This window comes from Hypanus sabinus, chromosome 8, assembly GCF_030144855.1.
Source record: "Hypanus sabinus isolate sHypSab1 chromosome 8, sHypSab1.hap1, whole genome shotgun sequence".
Taxonomy (NCBI): domain Eukaryota; kingdom Metazoa; phylum Chordata; class Chondrichthyes; order Myliobatiformes; family Dasyatidae; genus Hypanus; species Hypanus sabinus.
This window is the reverse complement of record NC_082713.1, coordinates 1102309-1124616: the sequence shown is the minus strand read 5'-3', so window position 1 is coordinate 1124616 and position 22308 is coordinate 1102309. Positions and strand designations below refer to the sequence as shown.

The following is a 22308-nucleotide window of genomic DNA, read 5'->3' as shown; positions in this document are numbered from 1 at the left end:
TCAACAACAAGCTGCTCTAAAAAGCTATCTTGTGGGCATTCAACAAACTCACTCTATTGAGACCACAACTGGAACAACATCATACCTGGCAATCTGTAATATTGCAACAAGATCATCCACCTTATTTCTTATACTACGCGCATTTGGATATAACGCCTTGAGTACTGTATTTGCTATGCTTTCTGACTCTGCATCCCTAATGATTGGATACTCAGCCTGTTGGCTGCATCTAAGCCCCATCACCTAGCTACCCTACCTGACAATTTGACTGCATGCTATCTTTATTTTTTTTACCATCCGTCCTATCCTGTGTCCCTTCACTCTGGTTCCCACCTCTCTGCCAAGTTAGTTTATTTGAGGCAGAGGAGATAGATTCTTGCTTGGTTAGGGCATGCAGGGATACGGGGAGAAGGCAGGAGATTGGGGCTAAGAGGAAAATTGAGTCAGCCAGGAGGAAATGGCGGAGTATACTCAATGAGTCAAATGGCCTAATTCTGCTACTGTATCTTATAACTAATATGGTTGGAGTTGACTTTTAATACTAAGATGGGCTAACGAAGAAGCACAATTTCAGAATAACGTCTTGTTTATTTCAAATGTAGGTGAGGAAGAATATATTCTGTGAGAATTCTTTACCCCTTTGAAGATCAGGAGGATGAGCCTTTGAATATATTCAGAGCCAGGATGTATTTCTGTTCAGTAAGGAAGTTGAGGGTTATAATGAACTGGGCAGAAGACAGAGTTAAGGGAAGGTCACAACAGTCACTGAAATTCAGGAAAACCTGATTCTGGGAATATGAATGTAAAGGGAGGTTTCTTCTTTTTCTTTGTTACTGTGTATGTAATCAAAAGGGCTTTGTTTTGTTAACTAGCAGGAATGTTTCTTTGTTGCGAGAGAGTGCTGGGAGAATTGTATTCCTTTGTAAACCAAATGGAGATTAATGTTCTTTCTTCTGAGTCTGTAAGCTTTTGTTGACGGGCTTTTGGGGAGATTGGCGCTAGGGGGTCGAGAGAGAGGACGCAATGCTGTAAGCTGGGCGAGGAACGGACCCCAAGCGGTGGTCCGAGGCCAGGAGGTACTCCGAGGAGTCGGGATGAAGCTAGATGTGCTTGGTTGACCACTCGGAGGGTCCTGAGCTGCAAGTCGAGGAGTTCGGAGGGGATCGAATGGTGGCCAGGAGACTTCAGTAATTGAGCTTCAACGGTTGTGCACGAAGACTTAGATAAGTTTGGCGCCTTTTCTTTATTTTTTTTCTTCATAATACTGTATCATTATTAATCACTTAGTTATAGTAACCTTTATAAATTAAACATATAACCATATAACAATCACAGCACGGAAACAGGCCATCTTGGCCCTCCTAGTCCGTGCCGAACCCTTAATCTCACCTAGTCCCACCTACCCGCACTCAGCCTATAACCCTCCACTCCTTTCCTGTCCATATACCTATCCAATTTTACCTTAAATGACACAACTGAACTGGCCTCTACTACTTCTACAGGAAGCTCATTCCACACAGCTATCACTCTTTGAGTAAATAGACAATAGGTGCAGAAGTAGACCATTCGGCCCCTCGAGTCTGCACCGCCATTCTGAGATCATGGCTGATCATTCACTATCAATACCCAGTCCCTGCCTTGTCCCCATATCCCTTGATTCCCCTATCCATCAGATATCTATCTAGCTCCTTCTTGAAAGCATCCAGAGAATTGGCCTCCACCGTCTTCCGAGGTAGTGCATTCCACACCTGCACAACTCTCTGGGAGAAGAAGCTCTTCCTCAACTCTGTTTTAAATAACTGACCTCTTATTCTCAATCCATGCCCTCTGGTACTGGACTCTCCCAACATCTGGAACATATTTCCTGCCTCAATCCTATCAAATCCTTTAATTATCTTAAACGTTTCAATCAGATCCCCTCTCAATCTCCTCAATTCCAGCGTGTACAAGCCCAATCTCTCCAATCTCTCTGCGTAAGACAGCCCTGCCATCCCAGGAATCAACCTAGTGAATCTACGCTGCACTTCCTCAACTGCCAGAGTAAAGAAATACCCCCTCGTGTTTCCCTTAAACTTCTGCCCCCTAACTCTCAAATCATGTCCTCTAGTTTGAATCTCCCCTACTCTCAATGGAAACAGCCTGTTCACGTCAACTCTATCTATCCCTCTCAAAATTTTAAATACCTCGATCAAATCCCCCCTCAACCTTCTACGCTCCAATGAATAGAGACCTAACTTGTTCAACCTTTCTCTGTAACTTAATTGCTGAAACCCAGGTAACATCCTAGTAAATCGTCTCTGCACTCTCTCTAATTTATTGATATCTTTCCTATAATTCGGTGACCAGAACTGCACACAATATTCCAAATTTGGCCTTACCAATGCCCTGTACAACTTTAGCGTTACATCCCAACTTCTGTACTCAATGCTTTGATTTATAAAGGCCAGTGTTCCAAAAGCCCTCTTCACCACCCTATCTACATGAGACTCCACTTTCAGGGAACTATGCACAGTTATTCCTAGATCTCTCTGTTCCTCTGCATTCCTCAATGCCCTACCATTTACTCTGTATGTTCTATTTGGATTATTCCTGCCAAAATGTAGAACCTCACACTTGTAAATTGTACTCATTTAATCGCTTATGGTGTACTGTCTGTTTTTGAGCGAGGCGGGGACATCACACAGCATCCACATCAGCTGATTACCCAGTTTGGCGGGGCCGAAGGCTGCTTCCCCTAGACGAGAATGAGCTGAGCGAGCCTGAGACGACCCAGGGGGTTATTTGAAATAAATGTGAAGTGCTGGAACTGCCCAGCAGGTCAAGCAGCATCTCTGAACAGAGAAGTTGTTAATTTCAAATCACTGGCCAATCAGACTGGAAAAATGAAAATGTGTGTTTTAAAATGCTGTGGGAGAAGACAATTAATTTGGGTGGAGAAGACAAAGGGAGTGTCTTTGGTAGGGTGAGTGCACAGGTTGTCCAGGTCTCCAACCTGTTATCAACTTTCCTGTGTCTCCAACCCTCTCTATTCACAACATAAACACTGTATTTTTCTACTTGTGATGAAATGTTGACTGTATCGTGCTGCACTGTGCAGCTGCCTGACTGGGCATTTCCAGAGTTGTTATTGTGTCAGATCTGCCATAATGGAGCAAGGCATATTACCATTCAGATGACTCCGGCATCTTTGTTTCTAAAGCTTAAAGATAATCCCCTGCAAAGGACAATTAACTTTGTCATTGAGGAAATCTGTGTTATGAGCTTCTTTGAGAGTGTGCTTTCAGGATAAGATACATCTGTAATGTGTGTGCATGCTCTTAAAATCCTTTCCAGAAGCTAATCTGATTTTAGTTATACTCTTTGTTATTCCCTGTAGCTGCAGATAAACGCTCTCCTTCCAGAGCAAATCCTACAAAACAAGGAGGATCAGTAATGACTAAGCGCTTATCTTCATCCTCCACAGCTCTGCTCAACTCTCCTGACAAAGGTGAGTGCACGATTCTAGAGTAGGAAGTGCTGATCAGCTGATGCACCAATTGTGTCATCTGTCCTTTAAAGCATTGTGTTGATTTTCAACAGATGGACGTGATGAATTTGGAGTGTATGCCTTTTACACTGGTTTCCACCGATGAGTAACGGTAAACTGTAACCTCTCAAAGTTGGGCCTAAGTGATTGCATGGGTAGAGTGGGCCAGCATTAAAGACTTGCATTGGGCTCCTCAGCTCACCAATGAATGAGGCTTTCTCTATTTGAGAAGATGGGCACTGATTGCAAGCTTCCCAGATGTCTTATAAGACAAAGAACTTTAACTTGTTTCCCTAAATGATACTAAATGTGCAAGTCACTAATGATGGACCTACTACCTTTATCTTAGGGTACGAATCAGTTCCAATATACTGTTTAACCATTTTCTGAAAATACTGACTGCTGTGACAGAATATTTCACACTGCTGTTACCCAGAGCACATGAATCACACAACATGGCCAGTAGAATTCAATTGAGATTAATTCTCTAAGTATTGCTAAATGTGCTCTGCATTTGGGCAATGATCAGTGCAGTAGTGCTGATTTCAGGAAAATGGTTCAAATATCTGTGTCCTTGCTGCACTATACAGCTCTCCCTTCTCTGGAATCTTTCAGATTTACAGATCCTCCCATCTGGAGAATAATTTCCCAAATGACTTCAAAAGTACGTTAGAACATCTGATTATCCACTGTGCTAACTTTCGTCTAGTCACCTTGGGTTGGGAACTTGCTTTGTAAAGCTGTTACTTTCTCCTTACTGTGTTCAAACTAATTCAATCAAAATTTCCCTTCTGTTTAAAACTCCCTCTTGGTTATTTTAGAATATAATTTTTATTTGGCTAACTGTTATTACTCCAGTCACACCTGTGTACCTCAGAAAATAAAAATCAAAAATTGGGGCTCACTGCATTGATTAGATGTAGGAATGTGGATTAGGTATAGTGTTCAGGTTTGGGATTTTAAAGTGGGTTTGCAGAAAGCTAATGCCAGTTGCATCATCCCTATTATTCAAAGATTCACACTGAAAATCAGAGAGAGACTTGAACTTTATGTATCCCTTTCATAGTGTTCCCATGCTTTTCACAGCTATTATCATTGTTACGATTCAGGGAAATAAAGTTGCTGGTTTTGTACAGCAAGCCATAAGACATAGAAACAGAATTAGGTTATTCAGCCCATCAAGTCTGTGCATTTGCCCTTTCGGATCTGCTCATCAATCACCTACATGGACATCCAATAAACAGCATAGAACGCCACAGCACAGAACCTGCCCTTTACCACTGCGTCTGTGCCATACCATTAATCAGCCTGTCCCATCGACCTGTTCCCAGACGATAGCCCTCCATACCCCTCCTACCTGTGTACCTATCCAAATTTCTCTAAACTGTTGAAGTCAAACCCACATCCACCACTTACGCTGGCAACTTGTTCCATGTGAAATGGGCATTCAGATTAAATGTCTTGCTGGTGTTTGTGCTCCCCATCAGTGCTCTTTCACGCCATCTAGTTCATCCTGCCCTTTTAAAACACATTTTCTCCCATCCATCCTAGTCTAGATAGACCACTCTATCACGGTTCTCCACTAGATATCCCAGAGCTTTCCCTTTGAGAAAAAGAGTTCCAAAGACAATTGTTTGAGAGAAAATATATTTGTGTCATATCTCTCTTACCAACAGGCAATCCCTCATTCATAAACAATGTCCCTTCCTGCTTTCGATTTCTTCTATAGGAGGAAGTATGTTCTCCTTGTCCATCCTGCCAAGGTCTTTCAGGCTTAAGTGTCAAACAGTTTATCTTTCGCTCATTAACGAGCAGTGGAATGCAGCAATAACAACTGGAGCCTGTTCAGCTTCTAAAGACAATGTGCCCAAATCTGGAAAAACCAATAATGTGCTCAGTTCTGGTTGCCTCACTACAGGAAGGATGTGGAAACCATAGAAAGGGTGCAGAGAAGATTTACAAGGATGTTGCCTGGATTGGGGAGCATGCCTTATGAAATCAGGTTGAGTGAACTTGGCCTTTTCTCCTTGGAGCGACAGAGGATGAGAGGTGACCTGATAACGATGTACAAGATGATGAGAGGCATTGACCGTGTGGATAGTCAGAGGCTTTTCCCAGGGCTGAAATGGTTGCCACAAGAGAACACAGGTTTAAAGTGCTTGGGAGTAAGTACAGAGGAGATGTCAGGGGTAAGTTTTTTATGCAGAGAGTGGTGAGCGCGTGGAATGGGCTGCCGGCAACGGTGGTGGTGTCGGATACAATAGGGTCTTTTAAGAGACTTTTGGATAGGTACACGGAGCTTAGAAAAATAGAGGAATACAAGTAAGCCTAGTAATTTCTAAGATAGGGACATGTTTGGCACAACTTTGTGGGCTGAAGGGCCTGTATTGTGCTGTAGGTTTTGTATGTTTCTATTACTATAGTGAACCATCTCTCAACGATTTCCAAAACATTAGCACTTTTCCTTAACTAGGAAATTGTATTCATCTACGTGTGTGTCTGAAAGGTAGCCTCTAATTTTATATTCAACCCCTAGCAATACACAATGGCCTGAGTTAGATTTGTGGTATTAAACAGCATGGAAATAGGCTGTTTGGCCCAACTGGCCCATGCTGACCAAAATGCCCAACTGCACTAATCTTATATGCGTGCAGTTGGCCCATATCCCTTCAAATCTTCCTTATCCATGTACCTGCCCAAATTGTGTGCACCTCTGACAGTTGGTTCCATATACCCACCACCCTCTGCATGAAAAATACTTGCCCCTAAAGTCCCCTTTAACTCTTTTTACCACCTTCAAATTATGCCTTCTAATTTTAGACTTCTCTACAATGGAGAAATTAGATAATTATTATTTATATTATGCCTCATTTAGTTTTATAAACTTCCAAAGTCATCCCTCAGCCGCCTTTGGAAAATTGTCTTCACTTGTCCAGCAACATTCCTAGTAAATCTTTCTCTAATTTAGTCCTATAGTGTGACAATCTGAATGATACAATACTCAGTACAGTCTAACCAAAGATTTGTAACCCTGCTGCGGACTCTAGCTAAATCCTACACCCAATACCTTGGCAGATTAAGAGCAGATTCATGGAACTTCATCTTCACTCTCTGCATGTGTCCCTACTTTCAGGTTCAGTAACATTCCACAGGGCCCTGCCATTTACTGTGTGTGCTGGTCTTGTTTAATTTCCCAAAACGCATCACTTTGTACTTGCCAGAGTTAAATTGCATCAGCCATTCCTTGGTCCACTTCCCCAGTTGATTTAAATCCTGATGTCACCTTGGTCAATCTTCACTGTTAACCATGCATCAATTTTGGTGTCAACGTTAGTCTTCCTGATCATTAACTATGCCTACATCCTATTTAGATCTTTTTCTTTTTCAATCTTTTTATTAAATTTCATATATAAAAAAAACAACACATAATAATGAATAGATTACAAATTCAATAAACTTGAGATTACATTAGTAATAGGATAATAATATCCTATTAAACATCAATCAACAAAAGGTACATAAATCAATCAAGTCTATATAAATATATATGAAAAAAAACAAAAATAATCATCAAAAAAGAAAAAAAAAATTGAAATTATATATGAGAAAAAATATATATTGAAAAAAATACTAAACTAAACTAACATGGGCAATAATAGCACTTTATAAATATATGAAGGTGTCAAGAAAAGAACTCCGGAACTCCATACCTGAACAAGGATAAGTAGAGAAAAGGATCTGAAATAGGCCAAATTAATTCATATGAAAGTGTCGAATGACATATGAAAGGTTTCTTCAAATTTAATTGAAGAATCAAAGATAGTGCTTCTAATTTTTTCCAAACTCAGATAAGAAATAGTTTGGGAGAACCACTGAAATGTAGTAGGAGGATTTACTTCTTTCCAGTTTTGTAATATAGACCTTCTGGCAATTAATGTTACAAAGGCAATCATTCGTCTGATTGAAGGGGAAAGCTGATTGCCATCTTCATTTGGTATACCGAAAATTGCAGTAATAAAATGGGGTTGTAAATCGATATTCCATACTGAGGAAATGACATCAAAAATGTCCTTCCAATAGTTATGTAAAGTGGGACATGTCCAAAACATGTGAGTCAATGAAGCCACTTCTAAGTGACATCTGTCACATTGAGGATTGATATGCGAGTAAAATCGGGCAAGCTTATCTTTAGACATATAAGCTCTATGTACAATTTTAAATTGTATTAAAGCATGTTTAGCACAAATAGAAGAGGAATTAACCATTTGTAAAATTTTTTCCCATTTATCTGTTGATATATTACATCGAAGTTCTTTTTCCCATTCTTGTCTAATTCTATCCGATATTTCTGGCTGTATCTTCATAATCATGTTATAAATAAAAGCTACTAATCCCTTCTGACAAGGATTAAAAGTAAAAATCAAATCTGAAAAATCCGATGGAGTTGAATTAGGAAAAGATGGAAGAATTTTATGTAAGAAATTTCTAATTTGTAAGTATCTAAAAAAATTAGATTTAGGTAATTCAAATTTGTTGGAAAGTTGATCAAAAGACATCAAAGTACCTTCAAAAAAAAGATCACGAAAACATTTTATACCTTTCCTTTTCCATATACTAAAAGCTTGATCTGTCAGTGAAGGTTTGAAAAAAAAATTACATAAAATAGGGCTGTCCAGAACAAAGTTTTTCAGATTAAAGAATTTGCGAAATTGAAACCAAATTCGTAGTGTATGTTTAACAACAGGGTTAGATATCTGTTTATTGAATTTGGCTAAATCAATAGGAAGAAAAGAACCAAGAACGGAAAATATAGAATATCCCTTAACCTCACTACATTCCAAATTTACCCACTGTGGGCACACAGGTGAATCCAAATCTAGTTTCCAGTACATTAGGTTACGAATATTATTCGCCCAATAATAAAATCTAAAGTTAGGTAAAGCTAGACCACCATCTTTTTTAGACTTTTGTAATTGCCTTTTGCTTAACCTAGGATTTTTATTTTGCCACACAAATGAGGAAATTTTTGAATCAATATTATCAAAAAAAGATTTAGGAATAAAAATTGGTAAAGCTTGGAATAAATATAAAAATTTCGGTAAAATCATCATTTTAATGGCATTAATCCGACCAACTAATGATAAAAATAAGGGAGACCATCTTGTAGTAAGTTGTTGAATTTGATAAAGCATAGGTAAAAAATTCAGTCCAAATAAATCTTTATATTTCTTAGTGATTTTTATACCTAAATAAATAAAGTTATCAGTAACAACTTTAAATGGCATCCTATCACTCAATAAGGTTTGCGCGTTTAAAGGGAATAACTCACTCTTATCTAAGTTTAGCTTATAACCAGAAAAGCTACCAAATTGAGCCAACAAGGATAAAATAGCAGGAATAGACCTACTAGGATTAGAAATATATAACAACAAATCATCAGCATAAAGCGATAATTTGTATAACTTCTCATTACGGATAATACCAAAAATATTAGGAGACTCACGAATAGCAATAGCTAAAGGTTCTAATGCAATATTAAATAATAAAGGACTTAAAGGACAACCTTGTCTCGTACCACGAGATAATTGAAAAAAAGAGGATCTATAATTATTTGTAAGAACAGAAGCAACAGGTTTATAATATATTAATTTAATCCATGATATAAAATTAGGACTAAAATTAAAGTTTCTCAATGCATTAAATAAATATGTCCATTCAACTCTATCAAAGGCTTTTTCAGCATCTAATGAGATAACACATTCTGGGGTTGTAGGTGATGAAGTATAAATTATGTTAATCAATTTTCTAATATTAAAAAAGGAATACCGATTCCTAATAAAACCAGTTTGATCTTCTGAAATAATCTGTGGTAATACCTTTTCTAATCTAATGGCTAAAATTTTTGTAAGAATCTTAGAGTCTACATTTAATAATGATATAGGGCGATAAGATGCACATAAAGTAGGATCTTTATCTTTTTTAAGAATTAGAGAGATAGTAGCTTCATAAAACGATTGAGGTAGTTTCTTCTTAACAAACGCATCATTAAAGATTTCACATAACCAAGGAGAAAGCAATAAAGAAAAAGTTTTAAAAAATTCTACAATAAAACCATCAGGACCAGGAGCTTTCCCTGAATTCATTAATGAGATAGCCTCTCTTATTTCATCCATAGAAATAGGAGCATCAAGCAAGCTACAATCTTCATCTATCAGTTTAGGAATATTCAAGTTATTAAAAAAATTATCCATCGTAAACCGGTCACCGTCAAATTCTGATTGATATAAAAATTTATAAAAATCTTGAAAAGTGTTATTGATTTCTTTATAATCAGTAGTTAAATTACCGTCTTGTTTACGAATTTTAATAATTTGTCGCTTAGTCGAAATAGCTTTTAATTGATTAGCTAACAATTTACCGGTTCGATCACTATGAATATAAAATTGAGCCCTAGTCTTAATTAATTGATTCTCAATTGAAGAAGATAATAATAAACTATGTTCCATTTGAAGCTCAACTCTCTTCTTATAAAGTTCTTTGGTAGGAGTAACGGAATAAATCTTATCAATTTCTTTAATTTTATCCACCAATAAAGCTATATCTGAATATCTTTGTTTTCTTTTACCAGCAGAATATGAAATAATTTGTCCACGAATAAAAGCCTTGAAAGAATCCCAAAGTATTCCTTTATCAATCTCTTCATTATAGTTTGTTGAAAAAAATAAGTCAATTTGTTGTTTTATGAAGGTAATAAATTCTGGATCTTGAAGCAAAGTAGCATTAAGTCTCCAAGATCTAGTATTGATAGAAAAGTCCGGAATCTTGATAGATAACTTCAAAGGCGCATGATCCGAAATAGCAATAGAATCGTATTTACAATCAATAACATCTGTTAATAAACGATGACCAATAAGGAAATAATCAATTCTAGAATAACTATGATATACATGTGAAAAAAAAGAAAATTCTTTATCTTTAGGGTTCAAAAACCGCCATATTTCAGTAATTCCAGAATCAACCATAAAAGAATTAATAAGTAAAGCTGATCTATTCGGAAGAGTTCGAATAGGTTTAGATCTATCCATCGAAGGATTCAAACAACAATTAAAGTCTCCACCCATTATCAACATATATTCATTCAAATTAGGAAGAGAAGTAAATAAACGTTTAAAAAATTCAGGACAATCAAAGTTTGGAGCATAAATATTAACTAAAACAACTTTCCGATTAAAGAGTGAACCAGTTATCAACAAAAATCTACCCTGTGGATCAGAAATAATTTCATAATGTGTAAACGAAATTGAGGGGTCTATAAAAATAGACACACCCCTAATTTTAGCGGTACAATTTGAATGAAATTGTTGTTCTTTCCAGAACCTAAAAAACGTTGATTATCCTCCCTCCTAATATGGGTCTCCTGTGCAAAAATAATATTAGTGTTCAATCTATGGAATACTTTAAATATTTTTTTACGTTTAATCGGATGATTTAAACCATTAGTATTCCACGAGATAAAGTTAATAGATTTATCCATCATACCAATATTAATTGTGTGTATCATAAAAGGTTAAAAAGACACATAACCCACAATTTAGGAAGAAGGAAAATTGATTCAGGAGCAACCGGAGATCCTGACACCTCAACAATATTAATAATTTAAAGTCAGCCCATAAACTAAAAGCAAAAAAATAAAAAGCAAAAGCGTGAAAAAAGATCCCTCCCCCCTCCCCCCACCCATTGAAAGAAAGCCAAGCGGCAGGCGCATAAACTAATACTAATATTACCCCCATTTCAAGATGGCAGCTCCATAAGAAAATTTTTTTTAAGAAAAAACTATATAACACCCTAATTAAAATATAGAGTTGCAAAAAAAAAATATATATATATATATATACATACATATATATATATATATATATATATATATATATATATATATATATATACACATACACATACACACATACATCAGTCAAGTCAAAAAAAAACTAAAATAGTAAAACCAGAAAAATCATTAATAAAAAAAAATGAACCTTAAAGTTTAAAAATGTAATACACCTTTAAAAAAGAAATTCCATATTCAGATACAAAGATGACGTTTCACAAGCCAAGACTTATGGGAAGAAGAAACGACATTTTGAGAAAGCCATATTACAAAATATGAATATAAATTCAGCAATCTAATAAGAAAATTTAGTAAAAAAAAAGTTATCAAAATAGAATTTTTTTTAAAAAAAAAGATTTAATAGACACTACAACATATATAAAAAAAAGACTAAAAAAAAGAATTCAAAACCTTTGTTCCATTTCTAAATACAGGCAAGCAAATAAACGCTTATAAAAAGTAAAGACTTATGGGAAGAAGAAACGACATTTTGAAAAAATAATTCATTATTACAAAATACAAACGTGTATAAAAAAGGATATTATAAAAATTAAAACAGCATCTATAAGCAATGATAATAGTAGTAAAAAAAAACCCAGACCCATAGTTCAAAATAAAAAGTTATAACCCAACTTCCAGGGTTAAAACTTAAAATGAAATGGCATCCTCTCTCCAAAAAAAAATCTTCAATGTAACTCATAGTTCAAGTTGCACTAGAGGATCGATATTCTTCAACAAATTTCTTCGCTTCTTCCGGAGTGTTAAAAAATCGTAGACTGTTGTCGTGCAGCACAATTCTAAGCTTCGCTGGATACATTAAAGCTTGTTTAAATCCAATCGAATGAATCTCTGCCATCACTGGTTTAAAAGCGATCCTGGCTTTCATTACTTCATACGAATAATCCTCAACAATTCGAAATGAGTAGTTTTTGTAGGAGATCATACCTTTTTTACGAGCTAATCGAATTAGAAGCTCTTTCTCGCGAGGATAATGAAGGCGAACAATCACCGCTCGTGGTTTATCAGACACAGACGAAAACCTCGCAACTCTATGAGCGCGGTCGATAACAGGTTCATTTTTCAAACCTTCACCACCGAAAATTTCCCACAGTAATTTAGAGAAAAATTCAGTTAAATCACCGGACTCAACTTTTTCGGGAATTCCGATGATGCGCAAATTCTGTCTGCGAGAGCGATTTTCAAGATCAGTAATTTTAAACTTATACTGATCTAAAGTTTTAGCAGTCGACTCTATCTTCTTCTCCAACACTTCAATTGTACGTGCTTTTTCACAAATTGATTGTTCAAGAGTCGTGATCTTATTTCCATGCTGCTGAACCTCTAACGCCTGCGACTGAAACTTAATTTCAAGCGATTTAACAACTCCTTCAAGATCGGATATTTTCGTAGTAATCCTCTTTTCCAAACTTGACAGTTTACTGTCCAATTTACCTTCTAGTCTGCCTTCCAGACCCGCAAGTTTAGCATCCAGTTTAATGTCCAAAAGACCAGAAATTGCGTCAATGGATACAGGATCCTTAGCCGATTTCTTACTTGTAGCCATTTTAGGTTTGACAAGATTAGATCAAATATTATTTTAGGAAAAAAGGGTCAATCAAAGGTAGCAACTCATATGATTAAGTTCGAAAAGATCTAATTAAAGGGTGATTATAGTTGAAAAAATAAAGAGCGCCTAAAAGGCAGATGCTTACGTCGCCATCTTGAAACTCCACCCCCCCTATTTAGATCTGTCTGCATCTTATAGCACTGAGGACTCTCACCAATTAAGTAACATGCTATTTTATTTATTTTCATGCTAAATGGAAATTTAACATTTTCCCACATTAATTTCCCATTTCCCAGTTACTATCACTTTAGAAGTGGCAGATGGGGGGGGGGGGGGAGGTGGGAGGTTCTGGTGATGTAATCATCCAGAATGGCAGCTTAAGTCAATAGCTCCTCCGGAAAAATGCATATTTTGCCCTGTTAATCCATCAAGTATAAGATCTTTCGAAAATATCTGAATTGTTAAAGGGGGCAAGAATGGGGAAAAAGAATGGAGATAAAAAAAGCATCACTGCGGAGCCTATGGGCGAGAGGCGTGCAGTCAGTGGCTCTCCTACCCAAATGCATGGTGGCGAGGCTGACGCTGGGCCTTGTTCAGGCGAAGCGGCAAATATGATCAAAATTCTGGAAGAGATACGGGAATTCCAAGTAGATATAAAACAGCAGCTAAATGATATCAAGTCTGAGCTCGCCAACGTCAATCAAAAAATAGAGGCGGCAGAGACACGAATATAGAAGGTAGAAGATCACGTGCAAAACGTGGAACAGATACTAAGTAAGATGAATAAAATGTTAAATCAACAAGAAAGTAAATTGATTGACCTAGAGTAAAGATCACAGCAGAAAAATATCAGGATATACAGTGTTCCCAAAGGAAGGGTTTGTCTATGATGGAGTTTCTATGAAAATTGCTGAGGGATGCACTGGAGCTTCCCTCGACTTTGGAGCTTGAGATTGAGAGGGTGCATCATGCGCTTGCCCCGCGGCCTACCAGAGACAGAGAAGATAAGCCACGCTCAATAGTAATTAGACTCCTTCAATACAATACCAAGGCGGAGATTCTACAAAGGGTCTGGGATAAGAAGAGGGTGTTTTTGGACAGAAAATTAATATATTTCGATCAAGATTATCCCCCCGGTGGCTCTGCAGAGATGTAAATACTCTGAAGTAAGACGAATATTAAAGCAAGGTTAAGATTAGATTTCAAACTCCGTACCCTACTAAACTGCAGGTGTTTTATGACAATGGAATCTAACTGTATCAGACTACAGACATGAAGGCCAGAAAGTTGCCTGTCAGTGGGATCAAACCAAGAGAATGCCTGGCTGAGTAGTTATCCCGCTCTGCTTGGGAAATAGTGAGAGAATCGAGAAAGCAGGGGATGGGAGGAGGGCGAGAGAAATATATCAGGAAGAGACTGTGAGTTTTCCGAAGATAGCCCTCACTCCCTCCAGAAGAGCCATAAGGTTTGGCTAACATTAAAAATGTTGACAAACTAAACAAAAGCAAAAATAGACAGTGATATACCCATCTCAAGAAATACTTATTATAATATGGATTTTATGTTACTCAATTATTCTATTTTATTCATTCATTCACTCCTTTTACCCCACCTAAATGAGAATATATATATATGGGAGCAATACACAGGGAAATCTTTTCTGTGTAATGGATATAGATTTGTTTACTTTTATGGGTACCGCAATGGGGACCCGCAACTCACAAGTAGGAAGGGCTACCCCCCCCTCACAGCTAGACGCTTCCTCTAGCTCAACCCAGGGTCATCTACTAGAGACCTCAGCCTTGGAATCACACCTTTGGTGCCGTTTTTATTATTATTATTTGTGTTCTTTGGTTCTTAATTGTTCAGGGAGTAGATGGATTAAGCTTTATTCTGCTAATTTCAATGGTATATTGACAGATAAATACACATGGCTAAGTACAAAATAAAATTCATTTCTTTTACTGTCAATGGACTGTTAAATCCAATCAAATGTAGTAGAATTCTATACAAAATGGCAAAAGAACAAGCCCATGTAGTATATTTACAGGAACCTCATTTAAGTGATGATGAGCATGGAAAACTAAAGAGATTGGGCTTCACTAATTTGTTTTTCTCTTCAAAAAAATCAGGCATAGGGGAGGAGTTGCTATTCTTATCTCAAACAAGCTAAATTTTGAAAAAGTATTCGAAATGGGAGATGAGGGCAGATTTATTCTGGTAAGGGGGAATATAGACGGAAATTCAGATACTCTATTGAATATATATGCACCCCCAGAAAGTGATATTGGTTTCATTCAGAAAATTACTAATATTATGGTAACAGAAACAGAAGGTCTCCTGATATGTGGTGGAGATTCAAATTTACAATTACAACCAAACTTGGACTCTTCCAATAGAAAAACTTATGAAACAAAATCCTTACATAAGAAAGTTAATATACTTTTTGAGGAAGTTGGTTTAATTGATATATGGAGGGACCTTTTCCCCGACAGAAGGGATTACACTCATTATTCTGCCTCCATTCTGTATATACAAGAATAGTCTATTTCATAACATTTGGAAAAGGCAAAGACAAAATAAACACCTGTGGAATTGGAACAATAGCTCTAAGTGACCATGCACCTACATATTCATCTGTTGATTTTGACCTACAGCCAAAGAATGCTATTTGGAAACTAAATTCAAGTACTCAATCACGAGGAAATCTGCAGATGCTGGAAATTCAAACAACACACACAAAATGCTGGTGGAACACAGCAGACCAGGCAACATCTATAGGGAGAAGCACTGTCGACAATTCGGGCCAAGACCCTTCATCAGGACTAACTGAAAGGAGAGATACTAAGAGATTTGAAAGTAGTGGGGGGAGGGGGAAATGTGAAATGATAGGAGAAGACCGGAAGGGGTGAGATGAAGCTAAGAGCTGGAAAGGTGATTGGTGAAAGTGATACAGAGCTGGAGAAGGGAAAGCATCATGGGACGGGAGGCCTTGGGAGAAAGAAAGGTGGGGGGGGAGCACCAAAGGGAGATGGAGAACAGGCAGGGTGATGGGCAGAGAGAGTGAGAAAAAAAAAACAAACAACTAAATATGTCAGGGATGGGGTAAGCAGGGGAGCAGGGGCATTAACAGAAGTTAGAGAAGTCAGTGTTCATGCCATCAGGTTGGAGGCTACCCAGCCGGTATATAAGGTGCTGTTCCTCCAACCTGAGTATGGATTCATCTTGACAGTAGAGGAGGCCATGGATAGACATATTGGAATGGGAATGGGACGTGGAATTAAAATGTGTGGCCACTGGGAGATTCTGCTTTCTCTGGCGGACTGAGCATAGGTGTTCAGCGAAACGGTCTCCCAGTCTGCGTCGGGTCTCTTCAATATATAAAAGGCCACACTGGGAGCACCAGACGCAGTATACCACACCAGCCGACTCACAGGTGAAGTGTCGCCTCACCTGGAAGGACTGTCTGTGGCCCTGAATGGTGGTGAGGGAAGAAGTGTAAGGGCAGATGTAGCACTTGTTCCGCTTACAAAGATAAGTGCCAGGAGGAAGATCAGTGGGAAGGGATGGGGGACGAGTGGACAAGGAAGTCGCGCAGGGAGTGATCCCTGCGGAAAGCAGAAAGAGGAAAAGACTGGGAGACCTTAAGGAACTAGAAAAAAACATAAATTGAATTTGGAACAGGATGCATTAGAGGAACTTTTTAAAAATTAAGAATGAAATTAATAGTTTGGCTACGTAAGAAATCAGGAAACATTTAATGTTTCTGAAACAGAGCACTGCGAAAGTGGATCTAAGTCTATGAAAATACTGGCATGGAAACTGGAAAAAAAAGATAGAAAATACAATTCATAGAATTAGGAATCCAAGAACAAAAATGATAAAAAGAATAAGCTAAGTGAAATTCAAGAAGCTTTTGAAGTGTTTTACAAAACTCTATATTCCAAAGTTCCGGGGGAAGCATAATCCAAATTGACACCTTCCTGAATTCTCTAGAGTTACCCACTTTAAGCGAAGAACAAAATAGAACGATGACTGCTGACGTAACTGATGTTGAATTAAAAGCTGCAATTAGTAGGCTTAAATTAAGCAAGTCACCAGGATCAGATGGATATACGGCAGAGTGGTACAAAGAATTTAAAAATGAGTTTATTCCTGTCTTACTCCCCATGTTGAACTGGGCTCTAAAAAAGGCACAAATGCCACCCTGCTGGAAGGAAGCGATAATCTCAGCTATACCAAAAGAAGGCAAGGATAAAATGGAATGTGGGTCATTTAGACCAATATCCATTCTTAATGTACATTGTAGATTATTTACCTCCATCATGGCCAAACGATCAGAAGGGTTTCTACCCATACTGATACATAACGATCAGACAGGTTTTATACAACAACGCCTAACACAAGACGAGATACGAAGAACACCACATTATACAAAAAAAACCCCAAAAAATCGAAGCAATAGTGATAAGCATGGACATTGAAAAGGCAGTTGATTCGTTTAATTGGAATTTTCTTTCTTTTATTATTATTATTATCCAAAATACAAGAGTACGACGAAGTAAGTAACACAATGTCTCAAAAAAAGAAAAAAAAACCAATTCTCTTTACAGAGTTTTACGTAGATTTGGTTTCCATGACACAATTATTAGAACTATACAGGCACTATATGACAACCCTACTGCTAGGATTAAAATCAATGGATATTTATCAAATAGTTTTACCCTTGAAAGGGGCACGAGACAGGGTTGTGCATGGTCACCGCTACTCTTTGCATTATATCTGGAACCATTAGCTCAATACATCAGACAAAATGAAGATATCAGGGGAATTTCTATTAAAGGGACAGAGCATAAATTGGCTTGTAATGCGAATGACATTTTGATCTATCTAGGGCAACTAGCATACTCTTTACCTAAATTAATGCAATCCTTTGAACAATATGGTCAATTATCAGGATACAAAGTCGACATAGATAAAACCCCATTACTTTCATATAACTATAGCCCACTGAGAGAAATTGAAAGTAGATATCCTTGGGAATGGCAAACAGAGTCTTTCAAATATATGGGCATAATTATGCCAAAAGATTTGGCAAAATTATCAGAATGCAATTATCAGCCTATATATAAAAAAAATTAAGGAAGCTATAACAAGATGGAAACAAATTCCTTTTTTTTTTTAGTTTTGGTTCAAGGATTGAATCTATTAAAATAAATATACTGCCCAGATTATTATACCTCTTTCAGACCCTCCCAATAGAGATTAATCAAAGTCAATTCAATGAATGGAATAAAGTGTTATCAAGATATATTTGGCAATGTAAAAGGCCCAAAGTTCATCTCAAGGCTTTGCAATTAGCCAAGGAAAAGGGGGGGGGGAGGTAGGGGGATGAGGCCTACCTTCTCTTAGAGATTATTATTTTGCAGCACAGTTGAGAGCTGTGATGTGTTGGTGCAACCCATCATATGACGCTCAGTGGAAAACATTGAGGAGGGGATATTTCCCATCCCCGTACAGGCAATTTTGGCTGATAACAACCTATAGTACATAAATACTATTGACAATCTATGGGTGAAATGGACTCTTAAAATATGAAAAACTATTATAAAAGAATATAAGCTAGAGGGAGATATTGCAATTCTTAAATGATGTGCATATGACTCGGATTTTATGCCATATAAACTGGATGCTAGATTTAAGGACTGGACAGCTAAAGGAATAACAGTTCTTTGCAATATAATGAAAGAAGGAACACTTCGGTTTTGAAATGCTTGAAGAGTAACACTTCGTAGAAAAACAAGACTTTTATCAATATTTACAGATACGACAATATGTTATTAGGACGGTTAAAAATGTAAGCAAGGCAAGTACATGTTTGATAGAGCTATTTAGAAAAGCATATAATTCAGATAACGGTAGTAGAATTATTTCAAGCGTATATAAGAGTTTTTCAAATCTTAAAACACATTCGACTTCCATACATTAAAACAAAATGGGAGAAGGAAGGAGGGATAATTATATCTGAGGACGAATGGACAATAATTTGGAGGTATCAATGGAAGTGTTCCAGTTCACAGAAATGGAGGGAGTTCAGATGGAAAAACTTGACAAGATATTTTATTACACCCTCTCAGAAATCCCATTATGATAGCAACCTCCCTGTTTGCTGGAGAATTTGTGGAAATCAAAATGCAAAGTATTATCATATTTTCTGGGAATGCGCCGTTGTCAAAGACTATTGGAGTGGGATACACAATGCCCTGCAAGACATCTTTAAATGTGAAATACCCTTAGAGGGTAAGACCATATATTTTGGGTATATACCTCAAGAATGGTTGAAAAGAGATAAATATTTGAGATACCAAGGAGCAGATTGGGAGACAGATTTTGGAAAGGTGCAAAAATAACAGGGTTGTTATTTATAATTGATTAAAGGGTAGATCGGTACTTGATCAGTGGTGTATATTTAAGGAGTTATTTTACAACTATCAAGAAAAATATATTCCACTGAAGAAAAAAGGGTGTAAAAGAAAAAATAGTTATCCGTGGCTAAGTAAAGAAATAAAGCAGAGTATACAACTAAAAAGAAAGTTATATAAGGTAGCTAAACCTAGTGGGAAGATTGAAAATCGAGAAGCTTTTAAAGGTCAGCAGCAAATAACTAAAAGATTGATTAAGAAGGGGAAGATAGATTATGAAAGTAAATTGGCGAGAAACATAAAAGCAGATAATAAGAGTTTTTATAGTTACATAAAAAGAAAAAGGGTGGCTAAAGTAAATGTTGGTCCCCTAGAAGATGAGACTGGGAAATTAATGGTAGGGGACATGGAGATGGCGGAAGCGCTGAACAAATATTTTGTATCAGTTTTTACAGTAGAGGACACTCAAAATATCCCAACACTGGATAAACAGGGGGCTCTAGGGGGAGAGAAGCTAACTACGATTCATATCACCAAGGAAATGGTACTTGATAAATTAATGGGACTGAAGGTGGATAAATCCCCTGGACCGGATGGCTTGCATCCTAGGGTCTTAAGGGAAGTGGCGGTCGGGATTGTGGATGCATTAGTGACAATTTTTCAAAACTCGCTGGACTCGGCAATGGTCCCGGCAGATTGGAAAAATGCTAATGTAACTCCTTTATTTAAAAAGGGCAATAGACAGAAGACTGGGAATTATAGGCCAGTTAGCCTAACAACTGTGGTTGGCAAAATGTTGGAATCGATAATTAAGGAAACAGTAACAGGGCATTTGGATAAACATAGCTTAATAGGACAAAGTCACCATTTACAAAAGGGAAGTCATGTTTGACAAATTTGTTGGAGTTCTTTGAGGACATAACATATAGGGTATATAAAGGGGAACCAGTGGATGTGGTGTATTTGGACTTCCAAAAGGCATTTGACGAGGTGCCACTCCAAAGGTTATTACTTAAAGTAAAAAATCATGGGATTGGGGATAATATTCTGGCATGGGTGGAGGATTGGCTTTCTAACAGAAAACAGAGAGTTGGAATAAATGGTTTATTTTCAGACTGGCAGATGGTGACTAGTGGTGTTCCGCAGGGGTCGGTGTTGGGACCCCAACTCTTTACAATCTATATTAATGATTTGGAGAAAGGGACTAAGTGCAACGTATCGAAGTTTGCTGATGACACAAAGATGGGAGGGAGTGTAATGAGTGCGGAGGACATTGAAACCCTGCAAGGGGACATAGATAAGCTGAGTGATTGGGCAGACATTTGGCAGATGAAATATAATACTGACAAGTGTGAGGTCTTGCACTTTGGCAGGAAAAATAATAGAGCAAGTTATTATCTAAATGGAGAGAAATTGGATAGTGCTTCTGTGCAAAGGGATCTGGGGGTCCTGGTGCAGGAAACACAAAAAGTTAGTATGCAAGTGCAGCAGGTGGCCAAGAAGGCCAATGGAATGCTGGCTTTTATTGTTAGGGGGATGGAGTATAAGAACAGGGAGGTCTTACTGCAGTTGTACCGGGTATTGGTGAGACCACACCTGGAGTACTGCATGCAGTTCTGGTGTCCATATTTAAGAAAGGACATACTGGCTCTCGAGGCAGTGCAGAGAAGGTTCACTAGGTTAATTCCGGGGATGGGTGGGTTGATGTATGATGAGAGGTTGAGTAGATTGGGACTCTACTCATTGGAGTTCTGAAGAATGAGAGGCGATCTTATTGAAACATATAAGATTGTGAAGGGGCTTGATCGGGTGGATGCGGGGAGAATGTTCCCAATGACAGGTGAAACTAAGTCTAGGGGGCATAATCTTTAAAATAAGGGGATGCTGTTCCAGGACTGAGATGAGAAACTTCTTCACTCAGAGGGTAGTGGGGCTGTGGAATTTACTGCCCCAGAGAGCTGTGGAAGCTACTACACTCAATAAATTCAAAACGGAGATAGACAGTTTCCTGGATAAAAATGGCATTAGGGGATACGGTGAGCGAGCAGGTAAGTGGACATGAGGCTAGGTTTAGATCAGCCATGTGATCTCCTGGGCCAGCTTTCGATAGCCTGGATGGGTCGGAGAGGAATTTTCCAGATTTTTTTCTCTTCAATTGGCAAATCGTTTCCCCCCCCCGGGTGATCACATGGGTTTGGGCAGGATGAATAATAAAATAAAATGGTGCCCTGTTGGTTGGCACTGTTGCCTTGTGGGATTCAGTGAAAACTAGAGTTAAGATTGGATCAGCCATGATCTTGTTGAATGGCGGAGCAGGCTTGAGGGGCCGATTGGCCTACTCCTGCTCCTATCTCTTATGTTGTTATCATGGGTGACTTTAACTTTCCTAATATTGATTGGCAGTTGATTAGTTCCAAGGGTTTAGATGGGGCAGAGTTTGTTAAGTGTGTCCAGGATGGATTCCTGTCACAGTATGTCGACAGGTCGACTAGGGGGAATGCCGTACTAGATCTAGTATTAGGCAATGAACCGGGTCAGGTCACAGATCTGTCAGTTGGTGAGCATCTGGGGGGCAGTGATCACCTCCCCCGACCTTTAGCATTATCATGGAAAAGGATAGAATCAGAGAGGACAGGAAAATTTTTAATTGGGGAAGGGCAAATTATAAGGCTAGAACTTGTGGGTGTGAATTGGGATGATATTTTTGTACGGAAATGTACTATGGACATGTGGTCAATGTTTAAGGATCCCTTGCACGATGTTAGGGATGAATTTGTCCCTGTGAGGAAGATAAAGAATGGTAGGGTGACAAGTGGGGTGGAAAATCTAGTCAGGTGGAAGAAGGCAGCATACATGAGATTTAGGAAGCAAGGATCAAATGGGTCTATTGAGGAATATAGGGTAGCAA

The 22308-nt window shown here is 37.9% G+C and overlaps 1 protein-coding gene across 9 annotated transcripts in view; it reads left to right on the top strand.

Annotated features, from left to right (window-relative positions):
- Nucleotides 1-22308, top strand: part of map7d3 (MAP7 domain containing 3) — a 274252-nt gene that overhangs the window by 136318 nt on the left and 115626 nt on the right. For all 9 annotated transcript variants that reach the window (XM_059976665.1, XM_059976667.1, XM_059976669.1 and 6 more), the window contains one exon: nt 3377-3487. In XM_059976665.1, coding sequence (XP_059832648.1) covers nt 3377-3487 — 111 coding nt within the window. The remainder of the gene's footprint in view (nt 1-3376; nt 3488-22308) is intronic.